At 43.1% G+C, this 20,597-nt stretch overlaps 1 protein-coding gene and 1 pseudogene across 4 annotated transcripts in view; one reads left to right on the top strand and one right to left on the bottom strand.

The window, feature by feature from the left end:
* ZNF131 (zinc finger protein 131) overlaps positions 1 to 20,597 on the top strand; it is a 32,962-nt gene that overhangs the window by 10,169 nt on the left and 2,196 nt on the right. For 2 of the 4 annotated variants that reach the window (XM_060009524.1, XM_060009523.1), the window contains exons 5-6: positions 10,784 to 11,469; positions 20,163 to 20,293. In XM_060009524.1, coding sequence (XP_059865507.1) covers positions 10,784 to 11,469; positions 20,163 to 20,293 — 817 coding nt within the window. Of the gene's footprint in view, positions 1 to 10,783; positions 11,470 to 20,162; positions 20,294 to 20,597 lie in introns of those variants that run through there. The other 2 variants (XM_060009526.1, XM_060009527.1) reach the window with 2 other exon arrangements.
* LOC132422264 (actin-related protein 2/3 complex subunit 1A pseudogene) lies at positions 17,141 to 18,318 on the bottom strand (annotated as a pseudogene).

The raw sequence follows: 20,597 nt of genomic DNA, 5'->3' as shown, positions 1-20,597 counted from the left end.
TATGTAAAAACTGTGCTAATATTAACTCAAGTAGCATCTTTTGTTTCTAATAAAATAAGGAGGACTAGGCATCTTTTTAGGGGTTCTCTGGGTTCCTATAATCTATTCTGTGGATTCAGGTTGTTAATTGTACCAAGACTTACTCTAAAAGTGGTTTGGCTTACAAAGATTAATATGGTACTGTTTAAAAATAAGTGAGGAGGGGCTTTCCTGGTGGCGCCGTGGTTGGGGGTCCGCTTGCCGATGCAGGGGACATGGGTTCGTGCCCCGGTCCGGGAAGATCCCACATGCCGTGGAGCGGCTGGGCCCATGAGCCATGGCCACTGAGCCTGCGCGTCCGGAGCCTGTGCTCCGCAACGGGAGAGGCCACAACAGTGAGAGGCCCGTGTACTGCAAAAAAAAAAAAAAAAAAAAAAAGTGAGGAAATCGGTGAAGATATAAGAAATAGGCCAGGTGGAAGTGATAATCAGTGAAGTTAGAAATGTGATGGCAAAAATGCATGCTGTTTAAGTCTGTACACTTGCTAGATGGGCTGAGTCTAGCTCTGAGTTCTGAAGTACCAAGCGAAAAGAAAAAGGGGAAAAAAACACCTCAGTTACATTATTTATAATAAGATGAGAACAAATCAATTGCTTAGGAGCCATTCTTGGTATTAAAACACACAATTTCTCATAGGAAGTTATTAGGAAAACATTAAGTGATATAATGAATAAAGACCTCAGCATCTTACATAATGAATAGTGGCATGGTAGTGTCTAAGAACAAGAGCTCTGGAGTCAGACTGCCTCGGTCTGCTATCAGCTACTCAGTTTCCTTATCTGTCAAATGGGGATAAAAATGGTACTTTCTACATAGGATTATTTGTGAGGGTTGAATGAATGAATGTAAAGTGGTTAGCATGGAGTCTGGCATGGGAGTTGTTATTATCTCCTGGCTTTGTTTCTTGTGACCCTCAATATAGGTCATTGGTATAACACTAATGTGCAGTTTGGTAAAATCAGTTTCACATGGGACAGAATGATCTAGTCTGACTCACTGATGTGGTTCAGTCAAAAGATATAACTTAGAATAACTAAGAAATAATTGAACTGTAGTCATCCAAAAATACTATTTCTCCTAATGAGCTTTTAATTAGTTTGGTGACAGAGTTCAAGATTAGACTTTTCTGACAAGAGCGTGGTGTGTATATTTTCTCTGATGACTAGTGCTTGGCACATAGTAGGTGTCCAGTAAACATTTATGAATGGATGGATGGGTGCATGCCCATTAAAACCAAGCCAGTATTCTCCTGCAGAGAGAGCTAAGACACGGATAGCAAAATAGAGGTGTGTTGAGGATATATACCTGATTAGGTCATACCTTCTCAATGTGGAGGTAGACTAGGGGAATATATATGCATGGGGCAACATCAGATTTGTGGTTAAATCCTGTATGAGAACTTTTTGGAAACATGTTCTGTGTGGTCCCTTTGCTGCTCATGGTAGCGAGTAGCATCTTACTACAGGGAAAGTCCTGAGTAACAGAACATTGGAATATATTCTGTGACAACGGCCCAGGTTGGATTTGGTAGGCATTTAATTGAGTTCATGTGTCTAGTCATTGGGTAAGAACAGCTGGATACAGCTGTTTTACTATGCCTATTTAGAACCTTTTAGAAAGTTTATTATTATAAGACTGGGATCCTTATAATAATTATAACTGTCAGCGCTTTACAATATAAATATAGTAGCATGTTGAATTGTTTCATGAACCAGTTAGGCATGCAGTATACTCTGAAGAATTCTTCAGAAAGATAGCAGTATTACATATTGGCTGTTTATAATTGGCTGTGTATAATGTTATACAATTTAGGAATAAAAATTACATAATGTAGTTGTGTTTAAATCAACCGGTGAAGGCAATTCTATACTGAGTAGACTACTGTATAACTGTTTTGCAGGTATGGAAGGTGAATAAGGCTCTTCTCACATTTGCAATATGCAAGTATTTTTGGAATATAGTGTACACTTTTTGAATGGCACTGAAAAAGAATACTAGGACGTTATTTTGCTGAAATTCCATCATTGTTTATTTAAAACTGTAGGAGAAGGTTCCTGTTATTTGTTAGGAAGAAGCATTTGCCTTACAGATTTTTTCCTCCCCAGCCTTTTAAGATGTAATTTACATATAATACAATTCGCCCATCTTAATGTAGAGTTTGAATTTTGTTAATTGTACACAGTAGTGTAACCACCACCACAATCAAGACATAAAAACATTCCCATCACCCTAAGTTTTCTTATGACCCTGCAGTTGACCCTGATCCCCAGCCCCAGGCAACCAGTGATCTGATTTTTATCACTGTGGCTTTATCTTATTTAGAATGTCATATAAATGGATTCCTAAGACGTGTAGTCTTTCGTCTTTGACTTTCTTCACTTAGCGTCATATTTCAGAGGTTTGTCCATGTTGTTGTGGGTTCCTTTTTATTGCCGATTATTATTCCATTGTATGGATATACCATCTGTTACGGACATTTAGGTTGTTTCCAGTTTTTGACTATTACAAATAAAGCGGCTACGAATGTTTGTGTATAGGTCTTTGGACATATGGTTTTATTTCTCTCAGTAAATACCTAGTATTGGAATAGCTGGGTTGTATGGTAGATGTATTTAATTTTTTTTTAAGAAACTGCCAAACTGTTTTCCAAAGTGATACATTCCAACTTTCAGTGTATGAGAGTTGCAACTGCTCCACAGCCTTGCTAATACTTGGTATGATCATACTTTTTCATTTTAGCCAAGTTGGTAGGTATATAGTGGTTTTAATTTGCATTTCCCTAATGACTAATGATGTTGAGCATTTTTTCATGTGCTTTTTTGCCATCTGTTTATCTTTTTTGGTGAAGTATCTTTTGCCTGTTTTTAAAATTGGGATATTGTCAAGAACTGACAGGTGGAAGACTTTATCCTATTTGCAAGCTAATAAGTTGGCCTGCCACATTTTTATGGATGCTGGCAGAAAACATGAAACTCATGAGTCAGAAAGGACTTTATTTCTCTCACAGCATATGGAGCAGCATGAGTTTCATGTTCATATCAACATGAAGCTCATGCTGCTCCCCCCCCCGCCCCGCCCTGAGTCCAGTGGGGAACGATGCAGTGGCCTCGGTGTGTACCGTGCTCACAGTGGTTTACATCACAGTTGAGGAACTCTGGGCTTTAGGAAACCCAAATATTTTATAATGAGCTGTAAGCAAACCTGCCCAGCTTCTGCCCCAGAGGGGCTGTTATCTTTATTATTCTGTATAATAAATGAACCTGCCCTCCACTCTGGTGGAAGACAGGCTCTATTTTCTAAGGCAATTTGCTGTACAGACAACCTTGAAAGATAGAACAAAAGACTGCCAGTGTGTTTGTGTATAAGATATGCAGAAACATGAGGGATCCATGGAGCGTTTTCTTCTACACTGTTTTAGCTTCTGGTGAATTTTCCCATGAGCACACTACTCCGTGACCACTCTGATTAATGTGACAAATAGGGGACTGGGACCTAATCCATTCAGTTTTTCTTACACTGGATTTAATTAAGACAACTATCAGCAGCACTCCAAGTAGCAGGATGTGGCCACCCTGCAGTGCTAAGCTTAAGCGTGCACCTACCCCGGCTAAGGTCCTGCACTCAACCAACTGAACAAATCCCTAGAAAGCCAGGTGACTTTCTCCTTTAGTTTGTGTATTGACTTTTCCACTTAGCCCTAAACATTAATCTAAGTATAGCAAGATGTTTTAGCAATTGCACAGTCTGAGCATTGGTCCACAGGGGGAAGTCTAGGGCAAGTCTAGCCTCCATAATAACCGTGGCCAGTGATTTGAGGCTGACATGAATACCTTCCGGAGCCCTAGTAGTGTCATTGATCACATTGTCTTGAGTCAGGCACAAATTTTGTACCACCTTTTTTTTTTTTTTTTGCGCGGTATGCGGGCCTCTCACTGTTGTGGCCTCTCCTGTTGCGGAGCACAGGCTCCGGATACGCAGGCTCAGCGGCCGTGGCTCACGGGCCTAGCCGCTCTGCGGCATGTGGGATCTTCTGGGACCGGGGCACGAACCCGTGTCCCCTGCATTGGCAGGCGGACTCTCAAGTCCCCACCTTTTTATTTGGATGACTCCCATTGTAGAGAAAACTGCCCGTAGGGCTTGCATAAATAAGTCAGTTATTCCTCCAGGACACTCCCCCAAGTAACCAAGGGTAGCCTCACTTTTGGCCACCCAGGCGGCATGTGGGATCTTAGCTCCCCGACCAGGGATTGAACCCGCGCCCCCTGCATTGGAAGTGCGGAGTCTTAACCACTGGACTGCCAGGGAAGTCCCAAGGGTAGGCTCATTTTGGAGAGACCTCCATGGTCATCTGAGAACTAAAGTGATCTACCAGTGGTGTTTCCCTAAACACTGGATGGTCCCTTCTTCCCACCTCAGAGTTGCAAGGCATATTTTTGAGAGGGAAGGAAGTTAGTACCTGGCTTCCATACAGGAAGTATAGTTGTTTGTGCCCCCAAAGGGGGACCTTCATCAGTCAGGGGCACAGGTTGACATTGTCACCAACGTTGTCTCCCTCTTTCCCAGCTCAGAATGATTGGGTCTAGGCCTTGTTTTTGGACTGAATGTCTGAGGGCAGCCAGTTCGGTCTGTTCTGTTTATCCTGAGCACCTGGATGCCAGCTGAACGGCAGTCAGCCACCTCGCGAACTGAGCCTCAGCTTTGGGAATGGTAGTGGGCCAACGTCTCTTGTTTTGCATGGAGCATGCAGGACGCTTGGCCATCCCCTGCTGTTTGCAAAATACTTCTCGGTAAAGTTAAGGGAGATGGTGATCCAGTTGTCAGAGCCCTCTGGCGTGGGATGGCAGATCCAGCACGTTGCAACAGTTGGGGAGAGCTGCATGAGAGCCTCTTCCTACCTGAGGAAGGCTCTAAGAGCGGTTCTGAAGAACAAAGATTTTTAATGTCCCTTCTTCCCCCATACCTCCTGGAGTCTAAGAGGTTTCTCTCCAGGTTCCAGGGTGGTGGTTCTCCCTCCACCTCCACGAAATCAGTGTATCCTATTCTAGTAGCTGTAACTCAATCCCTTTTCCAGTCATCTCCTCCCCTTACCCAGACCTTTCATCTGGAATGGTCAGGGACAAGAACATTTTATAAAACTTAAGAGACCCGTTATGTCTCCCACTTTGGCTCACAAGGGCCAATCTGATTGTACTTGGCAAGCAGTATATTCAACCAAGTGGTCATTATTCTTAGGATCTAAGATGATGTCCATTCAGTAAGAGAATCCAGATGGCTGAACTTGAACTAGGTTTGAATCTGCTAGGCCCACTTTTGACCAGGCTGTCACCTGGAAGTGGTACCAACCAGGCTGTCCCAGGGTTGCCATTAGGCAGAAGGAAAAAGATCGTGTCTGAGAATGGTCGGGACAGATCCTGAACTTCCATTTAGGTTTATGTAACTTCACACCCCATTAGGCTTGATCATTACCCAGGAGGCAGCTAAAAACAGATGATCCTTTTCCGGGTAGAGCTCAGTTTGATGACCAAACTGCCTTACTAGGATTTTTGGACAAGGAGGAAGTGAGGGAAGTAGAGTCTGAAATCTTTTTGAGTCAGTAATTGAGGAAACTATTGTAATTCTCTACAATATCAATATCTGTGGATGGCAGGGAGCTTGGAAGTTTTAACAATACCTTGACTAACAGCCAATTGAATAGCTTTTGGTGCATCATTATCAGACTGCAGATGGTCCGGAAAGCTAAACATATGACACAGCTTCGTTTCAAGAGCCATCTGGTGTGGCCAGAACCAACTGCTCAGACTGGAACAGCAACAGTGTAACCTGAAAAAGTGTCAGTAGTTGTGAGGCATCAGGGATAGCCCTGAGATGGGGTGAAAGGTCTAGTGTAGTTAGTCTGCCAGGTACAGTTGGACACAATGCCCTGTATGATTTGGCCTCATTCACCATGAAACAAACAGGCCAACTTTGGCAGGTGTCACAAGTCTGATATGCGGTAGCAACTTCTCCATCAGAAGCATAGGGTCTTTGACTTTCTGATGGTGGATGTGTCACCATGTTCAGAATAATGTTGGGCCTAGGTGGCAGTGATGGAAGTCTCGGCAGTGTAGGTTGATAAGCAACTTGATTCCAGTTGGTATCAGAGAACGGGCTTTTACCATGAGCATCTAATCAGTTATCCAGAGAGTTGAATCAATAGCTGCTCTTCATTTCCACAGTTATGGAAAGATGGGTGTCTAATCTGCCAAGACTTGCAGGTCTCCCAGACAGCTTGGCCATTGCAACAGCCCAAGAGTCAGTAAAAATACAACAAGGCTCATAGTGGAGAGTGTCATCCAGAGCGACAAAGACAGCCTTGAGTTCTGCCTTCTGAGCAGAGCAGCCATGTCCACTTTTGGTTTTGCAAAGTTGGTGCTAAGGCTGAGCATCCGCAGCAGCCCAGTGAATACCATCAGCCTTCAGCTTAGCCAGACCATCAGTGAATCAAAGACCCCATCGATCTAGTGGCTTTCTTTGGGCAGCAGCGTGGGGGAGCTACCACTTTCTCATGTAAAGCCAAGAGACCAGCTGCTTTCTTGACTGTCACTGTTTCTTTATGACCAGTGAGACTTGTTGGGCACATCTTACCTTGCTAGTCATGAAGTCTTAGTTAACACACTCCCAAACGGCAGTATCAGGCTAGAGAGCCTCCAAGTTTCCATGGATCAGGCTTCACTTTTAACAAGAGTGCAATAGCAAGCTAATCCTTTCTTGTCAAAGGGAGTGTACCTTGTAGCCATGTCGGGGAATTGGCAAGTCCAAACTCCAGGGAATACCTTGGGGTGGAGACCACCTCCCTTTGCCAGAAGCTCTAATCTGCAAAAAGCGTCAGTCTCAGAGACTTACAGCTCAAAGAGGTCGTTAGGGTTTTGGGGCCCGAAGGTAGAGACTGTGCCACAGCTTGATGGAAACTTCCAATTCAGCCTGTTGGTTGGAGCCCCACTTAAAAGATGCTGTTTTGCATATTGACTGATATAACGAAGAAAGTAGAATGCGCAGGTGAGGCACATATTGTCTCTAGTACCTAAAAAGTCCAGTAAGATGCTGGGTTTCATTTTTGGTGGGAAGAGGGAGGAGGTGAAAAAACAGGTTTTCTTTTACTGCTGCAGGGGATTGAGTGTTGTGAATCTGCCTGTCTAGTCCCAAGAAACTTTACTTGGTGAGCAGTCCTCTGAATTTTGTTGGGATTTATCAGCAACCTCTGCTGGTAGAGGTGTCATAACACTACGGTCAGGGCCTTTGAGACTGAGACTGCTGGCTTGCCAGTCAGTAGGATATCAACAGTATAGTACAAATTTTAGATATCAAAAGATAAGACACTTGTGCTAAATCCTGACCCAGCTACTGGTGGCTAACGTTAGGGGAGTTTGTTCCAGTAGCTCTTCTCTACATCTGGCTCTTCTCAATTGGGATGTTCCATATCTGGTACTTACGGGATGAGAAGTGGTAAATGCACATGCCATACCAATCCCTGCTGTGCATTCAGATGTCAAAGCAACAACAGTATGTAGAATCAGGCCCACCCACAGGGTCAGGACAGCCTCCCTTTCCTGCTGTGAACCTTGCCCAAGCCCCATCAGTTGAATGTAAGCGCCTCCTCTCTGTGGAACCAGGTGGGATGGTGAGTTGGACACCTGCTGGATAAAACAGAGCCATGGAAGTTTGAGCCTCTCCCATTCTTGAGTTTTCCTCAGCATACTTGGATGCATACATGGTGTCTTCACTGTTCACCCTTGGGAACAAGGAGACCTTGGCTCCAATCCTAATTATCTTTTCCAAGCTGTTGAGGTCAAGTTAGAGGCAACGGGAAGGTAGAAGGGGGGGGAAGTGGTATGGAGGGAGAAAGTGATTCTCTGCCAGTGAGCAAGGTACATTTTGGTTTCAAGCAGCACTGGAGCTGCATGTGGCTCAGCCAAACAAACCTCCAGTGTTTTCAGCCCACTCAAAGCCCTCTATCAGGCCGCAAAGTCATCACTACTGACACTATCAGTGTCAGTTTGGGGGACCCCTTGATTCAGTAGCCCCATCCACATTGATTTCTGGTTGGGGCCATGTCATTTATGCCTTTTAAATGACTCAGACTTGACTTCCGCAGTGGTGGCTTTTTTTCAAGAGTGTAGCTTAATCTTGGACATTTGCTGCCCCACTGTCATGATAACATCTCTTACACTTTTTCCTGGTCTAACATAAAAGGGGGCTTTTCAGCAGGCCTGACCAAAGAATTTTATATTACTTTGGATCCTTTTTTCATTCCCCAGTGACTCATCTTCATCAGCATTATAAACCCAGTTGGGCAGGAAGACTCTTGCTAGTCAATGCCTCATCGTAGGAATTTGCTTCAGAGAAGTCTCTCCAAGAGCATCCACAGCACACTTATGGCAGCCAGGACCCACTGCAAAAAAACCTCAAGCCTTTTACAGTCATCTCCAAATAGATCTCAGGTGGACATGACAAACTGCAGGAGGAGCTGAGCCCTGAGATGGCCCAGGTGTTGCAATTCTTCCTTGCTCTACAAGCATTATGTTGCCCCCTCATCTCCCATGTGGACCAGCCAAAGTTCTAATGACTCAACTGGTTTCTGCTTGTAGCAGTTGTGAATTTCCTTCCTGGCACACTTGGTTTAGGTACATGTGGCAGTAACTTGTCTATAAAGGGGCAGAACCTTCTGTCTCCACCCTCCTACTCCCTTTGAATCTTAGTGTTAATTGTTACTGTGGGCAGACTTCAGGCTGACCACCCAATTGGCAGGGAAGTCCTCCGCTGCCTCCCCCACCCCTAGCAAGTTTGCAGCAACTGGGACACCATTCCAGCAGCTGTCCTTAAACTTACTGCCCAGTACTCATCCTGTAACCACCTTCTCAGTTTTTCCTCATTAATAGGTGTCTTCGTTTCCTGGGGCTACCATAACAAAGTACCATGAACTGCATGTCTTAAAACAACACGAATGTATTCTCTCACAGTTTTCGAGGCTAGAAGTCCTAAATCAAAGTGTTGGTAGGGCCATGTTCCCTCAAAAGCCTCTAGGGGAGAATCCTTCCTTGCCCTTTCTAGTTTCTGGTAGCCCCAGGTGTTCCTTGGCTTGTGGCAGCATATCTCCAATCTCTACCTGTATCTTCACATTGCCGTCTTCCTGCAGTGTTTTCATATGGCCTTCTCTTCTTTGGGTCCACATGTCCCTCTTCTTATAAAGACTTAGTTAGAGTAGGGCCTGCTCTAATGACCTCATCTTAACTTGATTGCATCTGCGAAGACAATTCTAAATAAGGTCGCATTCACAGGTATCAGGGGTCAGGACTTCATCATATCTTTTGGGGGCACACAGTTGAACTCAGAGCAATAGGCAAATAAGTAGAGGACCATTTATTGCCCAGTTGACCATACAATTTGGTAAACAGGTTTACTGCCAGCTCTAGTAGGCTTCCTCAAATTCCATTTGCTCTGTGAGGTCTCATCCTTCCTGTTCCAGAAAGCCTTGTCTTTTTCAGCATCCTGTTCTTGGTTGCCAAACTTTGGCAAGATCTGTGAGAGATCTGAGTGTTTATCCTACTTGCAAGCCAAGAAATTATCCTGCCATGGTTTCATGGATGCTGATAGAAGATAACGGGTCTCGTAGGTCAGAAAGAAGGACTTTATTATTCTCTGCACAGCAGGCAGCATGAGTTTTCTATTTGTGCCACTTTTCCCTTCCTTAAGTCCCACAGGGGTAACATAGAGTGGCCCAGGTGAATGCTCTGCGTGTGGTCGTTTTCATCACAGCTGAAGGATCTCCAGCTTAGGAAACCAAAATCTTTTAGAATGGGCTGCAAACAAACCTGCCTGACCTTTATCCCACAGTGGGGAACATTATTATATTGGACAGTAAGTAAAGGTGTCCTCTTCTCCAGTGGCAGCCACTCTGTCTTCCCAGGCTGTTGGCTCTTCAGCAAACATCTTTGAAAACTAGTCCAGAACCAAAGCTGTCAATTCACAAGATACGCAGAAACACAAGGGACTCACGGGGAATTGTCTCCCAACAGTTGTCTTAAGCCGTTGAGTTTATTGAATTGTACGAATTCTTTTTGTATTCTCTATATAAGACCTTTGACAGATACATGTTTACAAATATTTTCTCCTGGTCTATGGTGTGCCTTTCTGTTAACTGTGTATTTCAAAGGACCAAGTTTTTAATTTTGATGAAATCCATTTTATCAATCTTGGCTGAAAGTCTCTGCTTTCTGTGTGCTATTTAAGAAATCTTTCAATGTTGCAAAGATTTTTATCCTGTTTTCTTCTAGAAGTGTAATAGTTTTAGTTCTTACATTTAAGTCTATGATTCATTTTTAATTTTTTTGTGTATAATATGAGAGTAAGGGTCAAGGTTTATTTTTCCCATATAGATACCAGTTGTTCCAACACCACTGTTTTATATTTTCTCCATTAAATTACTTTGGAACCTTTTTTCAGAAGTCAGCTGACTATATATATGTAGATCTATTTCTGGACTTTATTCTCTTCCATTAATCTCCATGTGTATTCTTTCACCAATTTCACATTGTCTTAATTTTGTAGCTTTATAGTAAGTCTTGAAATCGGGTAGTATAAGTCTTACAGTCTTGTTTTCTGCCTTTCCATACAAATTTTATTATCAGCTTATCAATTCTTCCAAAAAGCCTGGTAGGATTTTGATTGATCTTATAGATTTTTTTAATCCATACATTGTGTATTTCAGGAACAAAGAAAACTCAGCTCCACTAGAGGAAACTACCACAGGAAAAAGTGAAGCAAAAAAAAGAAAGATTGCAGAAACTTCAAATGTTATCACTGAGTCATTGCCGTCTGCAGAATCTGAACCTGTTGAAATCGAGGTGGAGATTGCTGAAGGCACAATCGAAGTGGAAGATGAAGGCATTGAAACGTTAGAGGATGTGGCTACTGCCAGGCAGTCCATAAAGTATATTCAGAGCACAGGTTCCTCTGATGATTCCGCTCTGGCATTATTGGCAGATATCACCAGCAAGTACCGTCAAGGTGATAGAAAAGGGCAGATTAAAGATGAAGATGGCTGTGCCTCTGACCCCACAAGCAAACAGGTAGAAGGTATTGAAATTGTGGAACTTCAGCTGTCACATGTGAAGGACTTGTTCCATTGTGAGAAATGTAACCGTTCATTTAAATTGTTTTACCATTTTAAGGAACACATGAAATCACACTCCACTGAGAGTTTCAAGTGTGAAATATGCAATAAAAGGTATCTTCGGGAGAGCGCATGGAAACAGCACCTCAATTGTTACCACCTTGAAGAAGGTGGAGTCAGTAAGAAGCAAAGAACTGGGAAAAAAATTCACATATGTCAGTACTGTGAGAAACAGTTTGACCACTTTGGACATTTTAAAGAGCATCTTCGAAAGCATACAGGTAATTAGCAAATACTTTATGTTAAAAGTATAGATTTTCCACATTCACTTGAAGCTAAGTGTCTAAATCCTTTTTTCTTATTTTAATTAGCACCACAGGAACCACTTCCTGTGTTCCCTAATGTGCTGGCTGAGCACACAGTGTTTTTATAATATTCATTGAAATATTTATGCTTTCAAAGCAAAATCAGTACTCACTTTGAAAGTAATTTTCATTCTTACATCTTGGCAATTTTTATAATTTAAAAAAAATACATAAAACGGTTGTGATTCTTTATTAACGGTTATAGATTATGAGATTTTAATTACAGTGAAACTTCACTGTTAACTGTTTTTACTTTCCCTGCCTTATGTTAACAGATTTCATAGATGGGTACATTTGCAAACAATCCCAAATATGTTTATACCTTTGCATACATTTGGTTATCTGTTTTGACCTGGCAGATAGGAAGGCAGTGTTTGTCCATCTCCTTCATCTCTCCAAGGGCAAACATGTCAGGACTGGTGCACAGCCAGGGAGATGAAAAGGGTAAGGTCTCTGTACTCTCCTAAGAGCCATCCCAGACGTGAGGGAGATGTCCAGGGAGTCTGCCTTAGAACCTCTGGCCCTTCTAGTTCTGCATCCATCCCTGAGCCTATTTTTCTCCCTGTCAGAGTCCCTGTCCTTGGTCCCACACCCCAAGCTTTCTCTGCTAGGTCTCCTGTGCCATACACAGGAGTTACCACCACGAATGACTTGGAATCTTGGGGAGTCCCTAAACCCACTGTGACAAAGGTGTGGGGAAAGCAGTTGCTGCAGAGTGCTAAGTGTCAGACTTCTGGACATTTGTTCCCAAGTTCTTACTCTGTGAGATGGTTAAGGCTGTTGAGACTATTAATACAGTGAATACAATATAGTTATCCCACACTATTCAGAATCTTTCTCTTTGATGCTAGAGTTTGGAGAACTTTGGATGAAATTTTTTCGTAGATCCCTTGCTGTCCAGAGTTGCTTGCTACATACTGCTTGAAACTGAGAAAACATAGATTCAAATAGTGTGGGATCCCTCACTATTCAAACCCTTGTTAGTAATACTCAGGAACTGGATAAATAAGTGAACAGCAAGGGAATCTCCTAATTTACTTAAAGGCTCACTATGAATTTAGAAGGCTTTAAGGTAACTAATTTGGGGTAACTAATAGGCATTCATGAAATCTTTGGGGAAAATGCTTTCTGGTTTTACAAACATTATATGTAAAGACCTGTTGTATATTTGGAAACTGCCTAAAGGTATAGTTTTTAGTCCTTAAAAAACAAATAAGCACCTATGTTAATGGTCTTCTGATGAACATGTTTGTGGTAACTGTGGATTAGTTTTGCAAAAGCATTGGTGTACCTGCAGCACAACTGAGTAAATAAATGTTACTTGGTGACTAGCACACTTTGATAGGAGTTTCCAGTACCCCAACAGATATCACTTCTATATTATTTCCTATCAGTGTGAAAGTAGAAACAATTGTCTCTTTTACCCAAAACACTACCTAGTGACTTACCTGTTTGAAAATAGGACAACGCAAACCATTTTGGAAGTTTTAAAATATGCTTTCCAAGCCCTGCACATTGTATTTTGGATTGAGCAGAAAAGTACAGAGCTAAATCACATTATGGTTTTTTTTTTAATTTATTTATTTTATCCATTTTTGGCTGCGTTGGGTCTTCGTTGCTGCACACGGGCTTTCTCTAGTTGTGGCGAGCGGGGGCTACTCTTTGTTGCGGTGCGCAGGCTTCTCATTGCGGTGGCTTCTCTTGTTGCAGAGCAGGGACTCTAGGCGCACGGGCTTCAGTAGTTGCAGCACAGGGGCTCAGTAGTTGTGGCTTGCAGGATCAGTAGTTGTGGTGCACGGGGTTAGTTGCTCCACAGCATGTGGCATCTTCCTGGACCAGGACTTGAACCCGTGTCCCCTGCATTGGCAGGCGGATTTTTAACCACTGCGCCACCAGGGAAGCCCCACATTATGTTTTATGTCTGTGTTTCCCTTCAAAATGATGTGAGATAACTTAAGTAACTTAGTTAAGTAGTTGTTACAAATTACAGGACCAGATGCCCTTTGAAGGAACAGTTTAGTATGTAAAGCAAACTGAACTTTTATTGTTTTTTTAACCTCGATCAATTATTGTACTAGTAATTAGTCACAAGACAGCATATGTGATCAGTGATTTAGTAAATTCAAGAGGAACATAAGTAAACAGTTTGTTTTTTTTTTAATAAATTTATTTATTTTTGGCTGTGTTGGGTCTTCGTTTCTGTGCGAGGGCTTTCTCTAGTTGGCGAGCAGGGGCCACTCTTCATCACGGTGCGCGGGCCTCTCGCTATCACGGCCTCTCTTGTTGCGGAGCACAGGCTCCAGACACGCAGGCTCAGTAGTTATGGCTCACGGGCCCAGTTGCTCTGCGGCATGTGGGATCTTCCCAGACCAGGGCTCGAACCCCTGTCCCCTGCATTGGCAGGCAGATTCTCAACCACTGCGCCACCAGGGAAGCCCCCAGTAGACAGTTTTTAATTGTGTTTGTGTTAATAAAGGGTGGATCATTTTTCACTTATAACAAACTAAGTGTAAAGATAAATGGTCCCGTTCCTGTTTCCTACTCTCAACATATACATAATACACCCCCCTCAATTTCATATTTTGTATACTTTCATTAGTTTAGTGCTTTGGTTTCTTATATGTTCTTAAAGCATGCACAGTAATCCACGCTTGATTTGCAAAATTTTGGCTGTTACTTGTCCTGAATTACTTTGTTTCCATTTGGAAAATAGTGATGATAATGCCAGCCTGCTAGGTCATGGAGATAAATTTTAGAGTCCCTGCCTTCAAGGAGTTTAAAGTTACGTTAGGGGAGACAAGCAGGCACAATCAGCTAAGTGCTGATAGAGGTAAGCACAGAGTCTTATGGGAATGCCTGCTTGTGCTGTTTATGATGAAAGAGACAAGGATGGCTTCCTAGAGGGTTTACCCTATGACTCCCAAAGGAAAAGGAGTTAGCCAGGAGATAAACGTTCCAGACAAAAGAAATTAAGTGTACACAGACATAGAGGAGAGATAAGTCACTCATTTGGAGTACTTGCTAGCAGGTTGTTGTGACTGGAGGATTGGGTCCGAATGCGAGGAGATGCAGCTAAAGAGTTTGGAGGGCTGACCATGTGGCGTGCACTTAGGCATCATGGACGATCTCCCAGTGGTTCAAGGATGAGAGAGAAAGTGATGGGAGATGAGGCTAAGATCATGTAGTTATTTTCATTTAAGTGCTGTAAATGAGTTTGGATTTTTATCTTGAAAGACTCTGGGTCACTTTAAAGAAATTTAAGCCAGGGAGTTTTCTGATTAAATTTATGCTTTAGAGAGAGAGAACTGGCAGGATAGATTGGAGTGGGTGAAGCCTACTGCATCTAATTTGAAGGCTGTTGGAGTAATCTAAACAAGGATGGGGGATTGAATAAAGGCGGTAATAGTGAAAAAGGGTTGGAGATACAACATTAAGTAGGCAGAATCAACAGGGTTTGGTGATTGGTGAGATGTAGGGGTAAAAGAGAAGGTGACTCCCAGCTTTCTGATTTGGGTGGCTACATGATTGGAAGTTTATTAATTTAGAAAGAAAAATATAGAAGGGTAAGATTTGTGGGTGGGGGGAGAGAGCCAGATATATTGACAGATACGCCTGTGGAACACCGCATGTGAAAGAATCCAAAGATGACCTGTAACCATGTTTTCAAGTAATTGTTCCCTCGTTGCCCAGAGAGGTAGTGTGGAATTGTAGGAAAAAATCTGGGTCCGGAAACCATAATTAGATTGAGGCTCCAGGTTTTTTTTGTTTTTTGTTTTTTGGGGTTTTTTTGGCCACACTGCGCAGCTCGCGGGATCTTAGTTCCCTGACCAGGGATTGAACCCTGGCCCTGGCAGTGAAATTGCCAAGTCCTAACCACTGGACTGCCAGGGAATTCCCAGGCTCCAAGTTCTGACATTTGTCAGCTTGATGAACTTTATCTTTGGGCCTCTTTCCTTGTCTGTGTAAATAAGAATAATGATGCCTACTTTACAGGGTTGTGACAAATAAGAGAAAATGATAAAAGCACTTGGAAGACTGTACTTTCTACACATCTAAAGTATAATCAATCTCTTACAATTCCTAGATTTTATTGGGCTTATTAAACTAATTTTTTAAATAGCAGAAGCTCAAAAGATGTACACTGAAAAGTGAATCTCTTTCCTACTTAAATAGATATCCCCAGAAGCAGTTACTGACATCGTTTCCTTATTTGTCCTTCCAGATATATTCTTTGCATTTTCAAGTAACCATAAACAGACACACACAGAAGTTTTGAAACAAACAGGAGCATGCAATACAGTGTTACGCCATTTAATTTATCTTGAACTCTTTTTAATGTGTGAAACATTCATGAATCTACTTAATTTTTTTCACTGTGGCTGCATGGTATTTCAGTGTTTGGGTATGCCATAATTTACTTACCCCTGTGGATACACTTTTAGGTTGTTGCTAGTCTTTTACTATTACACACTGTGCTGCAATAAACACACCTGTACATAATCTTTGTGTACATGTTCAAATAACTTAATTTTTTACAGCAGAATTGCCAAGTCACAGAATATGTGCATTGTAAATCTTGGCAAATATTATCAAATTGCCCTTTAAAGAGGTTATGACAGTTTTCATCTGTAGGCTTCATTTATAGTAAAAAATTATACACTATTAAAACTATTCTAGTTAGCAGTATCTCCCAACATTTGGGGAGTTGTAAAGGAGTTTCTATACCAACAACAATTCTAGGTGATTAGGTCTTCTCTCTCAAATTAATTTTTTCATCTCATGAAAATTATATAAAAAATAAGCTATAATTGTTTTGTCAGGGATAAAGCACAGCTCAGAGTTACTTGACTCTGTCTGTTCCACGTGAGTATGAGGGTCATGTCTAGGACCAGATCATCACTGAGGTTCCACCTCTGAAATCTTAGTCCTGTTCTCTACAAGCATCATCCTGTCTCTTGAATTCTCACTGCTTTCCTTACTTTGACTGTGGGAGTCTACCTCATTTAGCCTTCCTGTCTTTCCATACCCCTTTCCACCTAGTTTATTGCCCCATTTCTGACGTTATCTTGTCCTCATTGTATATATCTTGAGTCACTTTTTCTTGTACTCTAAGCATATTCCCTTTGGCTTCCCCCCCCATTCAGTATTTTTATTTAATTTTTTAGCGGACAATTTACATACCTCCCCCCCCTTCCTTAAGTTAGTGTGACAATTTTCCATAATAAACTACTTAAAGAGAAGCTTTGGTCAAGAATGGAATGAGGGCTTCCCTGGTGGCGCAGTGGTTGAGAGTCCGCCTGCCGATGCAGGGGACATGGGTTCGTGCCCCGGTCCGGGAAAATCCCACATGCCGCGGAGCAGCTGGGCCCGTGAGCCATGGCTGCTGAGCCTGCGCGTCCGGAGCCTGTGCTCCGCAACGGGAGAGGCCACAACAGTGAGAGGCCCGCCTACCGCAAAAAAAAAAAAAAAAAAAAGAATGGAATGAAATAGCAAAACAAAACCCAAATCACTGCTGCCTTTAAAAAACCAACGCTTTCACCAATTATCCTCAAACAAAACACACAACAAGGTTTGCGCCATGTGTGTCTTCAGTGTTTCCTGGCGGCCGGCTCTCCTACCCATGATGCAAATGGCGCAGCTGCCCGGCGCAGCCTGTCCGTCCTCATGCTGGATCTGGGAGGCTCGCTCAGCTTCACATTATCCGAAGGCCCTGGATAGAAGACTCTAAGGTCTTGACATCCCAAATGGTCATGGCTCCATCGATGCCAGTAGTGCAAAATTTGCGACAATCTTGCTTGTCCACCTCATAAATAGACACTTGAGTGATGCTGTTCTGGTGCAGCGTCTCCAGGGCCGTGTTGCGGTCCTCGGTTTTGGCCCGCCTGCCAATGTTGCGGAAGCGCTCCATGGCCGACATGTTGCGTTGGATGCTCTGTTTCGGGATGTCTAGCTTGGAGACGAAGGTCAAGCAGCCGCGGTCGGCGCAGCTAAAGAGCATGGGGCAGCAGTCACGGCCGGCGGCCACGACGCTGTTTTCCGAGACGAAGCGCACACTCAGGAGGGGCAGGAACTCTGTCTTCAGAGTTGAGACCTGCACACTTTTGAGGCATCAGCAACGGACACGGTGCTGTCGTGGCTGACCCAGGCCAGGCGGCTCCCGCTGGCGGAGAAGCTGACCCCGTGCACCCAGCCGCCAGTGCCACTGCCACCAAACTCTGACATCAGCTGACCAAAAGGCATCTTGCTGCCCCAGGACGTACTGGCTGGCTTCTCATCCACTTCTTTAATGTAGGCAAAAAACACTCTGCCTTTGAAATCACACGATCCTGCTGCCAGCAAGACGTTGTTGGGATGCCAATCCAAGCTGAGGACCATGGAGCGAATGGGTTTTTTACTGTGCTTGCTTACCCACCGGTCATTTTCGGACTCAAAGTAACAAACAGAAATGAGTCGTGCTCCGCTGCCCACAGCAAATTTGTTCTGTAGCGGGGACCACTTGACAAAAGTGGCTGCACGGTTAATTCTCAGGATCACCAAGGGTCGGCTTCCAGACACCATCTTTCTGATTCCACACGTAGGCATTGCGGTCAGGCCCACAAGTGACGACGCGGTCACTCTTGGGAGCCCAGTCGATACCTGTGATGTGTCTGCTGTGCTCCTTGAGTTCATGAGCTTTCACCCACTGGCTCCCGTTCTTCTCATAGATGTGGACTTAGTGGTTTTTGGGGCTAAGGGCAATCTGGGTACGATCCCTGTTCCAGGCATGACAGGTGATTGGCTCTAGTAAAAAACTGACGCAGGGACATTATTCTTAGTGCCTTCAAAGGACAGAAAGCTGGGGGTCGGGGCCGTCCGAACGGGCTCGGAGCGTTGAATTCGCTGACTCTGGTCAGTTAACGCGAACAGGCTCCAGCAGGTGCGGGCGGAGGACTGAGGCCCTGCTCCCTTTGGCTTTTGAACCCTACATCCTGGAACTAATTATTGCAGTCATTTACTTCTGCTCCCTGCTGAGCACTGCTGGAAAAAATTCTTATCAGACCTTAAGTTAGGCCTTTTCGTGTCTGATTTATATCTTTCCTTTCCTAATTGGCATTCTAGACCTTCAGTGCAGCACTCAAGACCTCTGCCCACACCCCACCCCAGCAGGTGACATGTTTGTCTGACTTCCTACCCCCAACCTAGCTGTGTTGTAAACTATGTGGTTCCTCGTTGTCTCCTTCTGTTTTATTACAGAGAAAGATATTTCCCTTTTCTTCAAGGCCAATCCTGAATCCCACACCTTGATGTCTCCTCCAAGACCATGTTTCATCTGTCATTCCTACTACTCTCTCCTTCTCCTTCAGCAAATAAGTAATGACTCTCTTCTGGCTTAGAGAACCTCTTATTGACATGTCCCCTTCTAGCCATGTCTCCTCTTTACTTCCAAGCCTTCTTGAAAGAATTTCTGTACTGACAGTTTCCATTAACTTGCCTCACTCATGCTCCCTTATCCCACTGTAGTGTGGCTTCTGATTCCACCATACCACTCACAGTGTTCTTGCTAGAGTTATTCCAATCCCCTGTTGTTATCCTACCTGATCTTTCTGTTCACTTAGGCGCTGTTTATTACCTCATCTTCCTGAAATTTCTTTCTTAATTTTCCTCAGTGTTCTTTCCTTCTACTTTTGGCTATTCTTTTTGTTTTCTTTGCTTGCTTCGTCTACCTGCTGTTTTAACTGGATGTTTTATTGGATTCTGTATCTGTATGTCAGTCCACCCTCTGTTTAGCTCCAGATTTGTCTATGTAACTGTCTACCAGATTTTCCACTTTGCTTTGAGTACCTCAGACTCACTGACTCAAAAATGAATTTATAATCTTCCCTAGCACATCCCACTCCAAACCTACTGGGACTTCTCTGTTCTTTATTCTGGTTGGTATTCTAAGCCAGAGATCTGGGAGTCAGTATGACACCTCCCTCCTTACCCCTCACCTGCCATGCTGTTTTACACTTCTGTGCCTCTGCCTAGAATAACCTACTTCTTTCCTGTCCTTCGCTCATTCCATTCCAGGCAGAATTCATCACTCTCCTCCTCTGTACTGCTGCAGTCCCATTTCCCATTGCCGTCTTCTCTGTAACAGGCCTTCTGTGGTGCATTGCATTTGTTTATGTTCATGTATTTCACCTTCCTGAAATACTCTGGCCTATGATATGAAGTTTTTAAAAACAAGGACAGTTTATCTTCATTACCTGGCACGTGGCCTGGCAACACAATAATTGCTCAAAAAATGCTTGTGGAATGGAGAGGGGTGCATGTCCCCAAAAAGGAAATTGACCTTGATTTTTATCTAAGGGAAAATATACAATTTTTTAAGAAATGCAAAAACATGGAACAATATTCAGATCCAAATTTTATTTCTTTGCCAGAGCACAGATATAATCACAAGAATCATTAAAAACTTACTATTTCCACCTCTTAGAATAGTCTTTTGGATGTGGTGGAAACATCTGAGTTATAAATTCTGATCCTTCTTTCAAGAAGGTGCTATTAGAATTAACCAAAAAGAAAAAACTTTTTGCATTTTCTGTTTTTCTTAATTTGTCAATATGATTTTTTTTCTATTCTAACAGGTGAAAAACCTTTTGAATGTCCAAATTGTCATGAACGATTTGCTAGAAATAGCACCCTCAAATGTCACCTGACTGCATGCCAAACTGGAGTGGGGGCAAAAAAGGGAAGAAAGAAGCTTTATGAATGTCAGGTATGTGTGGGTGTATTCCGTCCTTAGCAAAGGAGTCTGCGTTTGAAATCATTAGAGGTGAAGGGTGACAGACCTAGAGCAAAGGTATAGAGCTGACAACTTTAGAAAGAAATGAGAGTAAAGAACATCATTGTCCTGCTTTCATAAGGGGGAATAGTAATAGTAGTAGTTGTTGTTTTTATCCAACCCTAGATGATACCAATGTCAATAAAACTACGTCCTAAGTAACATAGTCTGAGACTATGGTTATTCTTAACCATAGAACAATCATTAGAATTCAGGAGTGGGGTGGAGGAGGCAGACC

This window comes from Delphinus delphis, chromosome 3 (assembly GCF_949987515.2).
Source record: "Delphinus delphis chromosome 3, mDelDel1.2, whole genome shotgun sequence".
Taxonomy (NCBI): Eukaryota; Metazoa; Chordata; class Mammalia; order Artiodactyla; family Delphinidae; genus Delphinus; species Delphinus delphis.
Note: the sequence above shows the minus strand (reverse complement) of the source record. Positions and strands in the feature narration are given on the sequence as shown.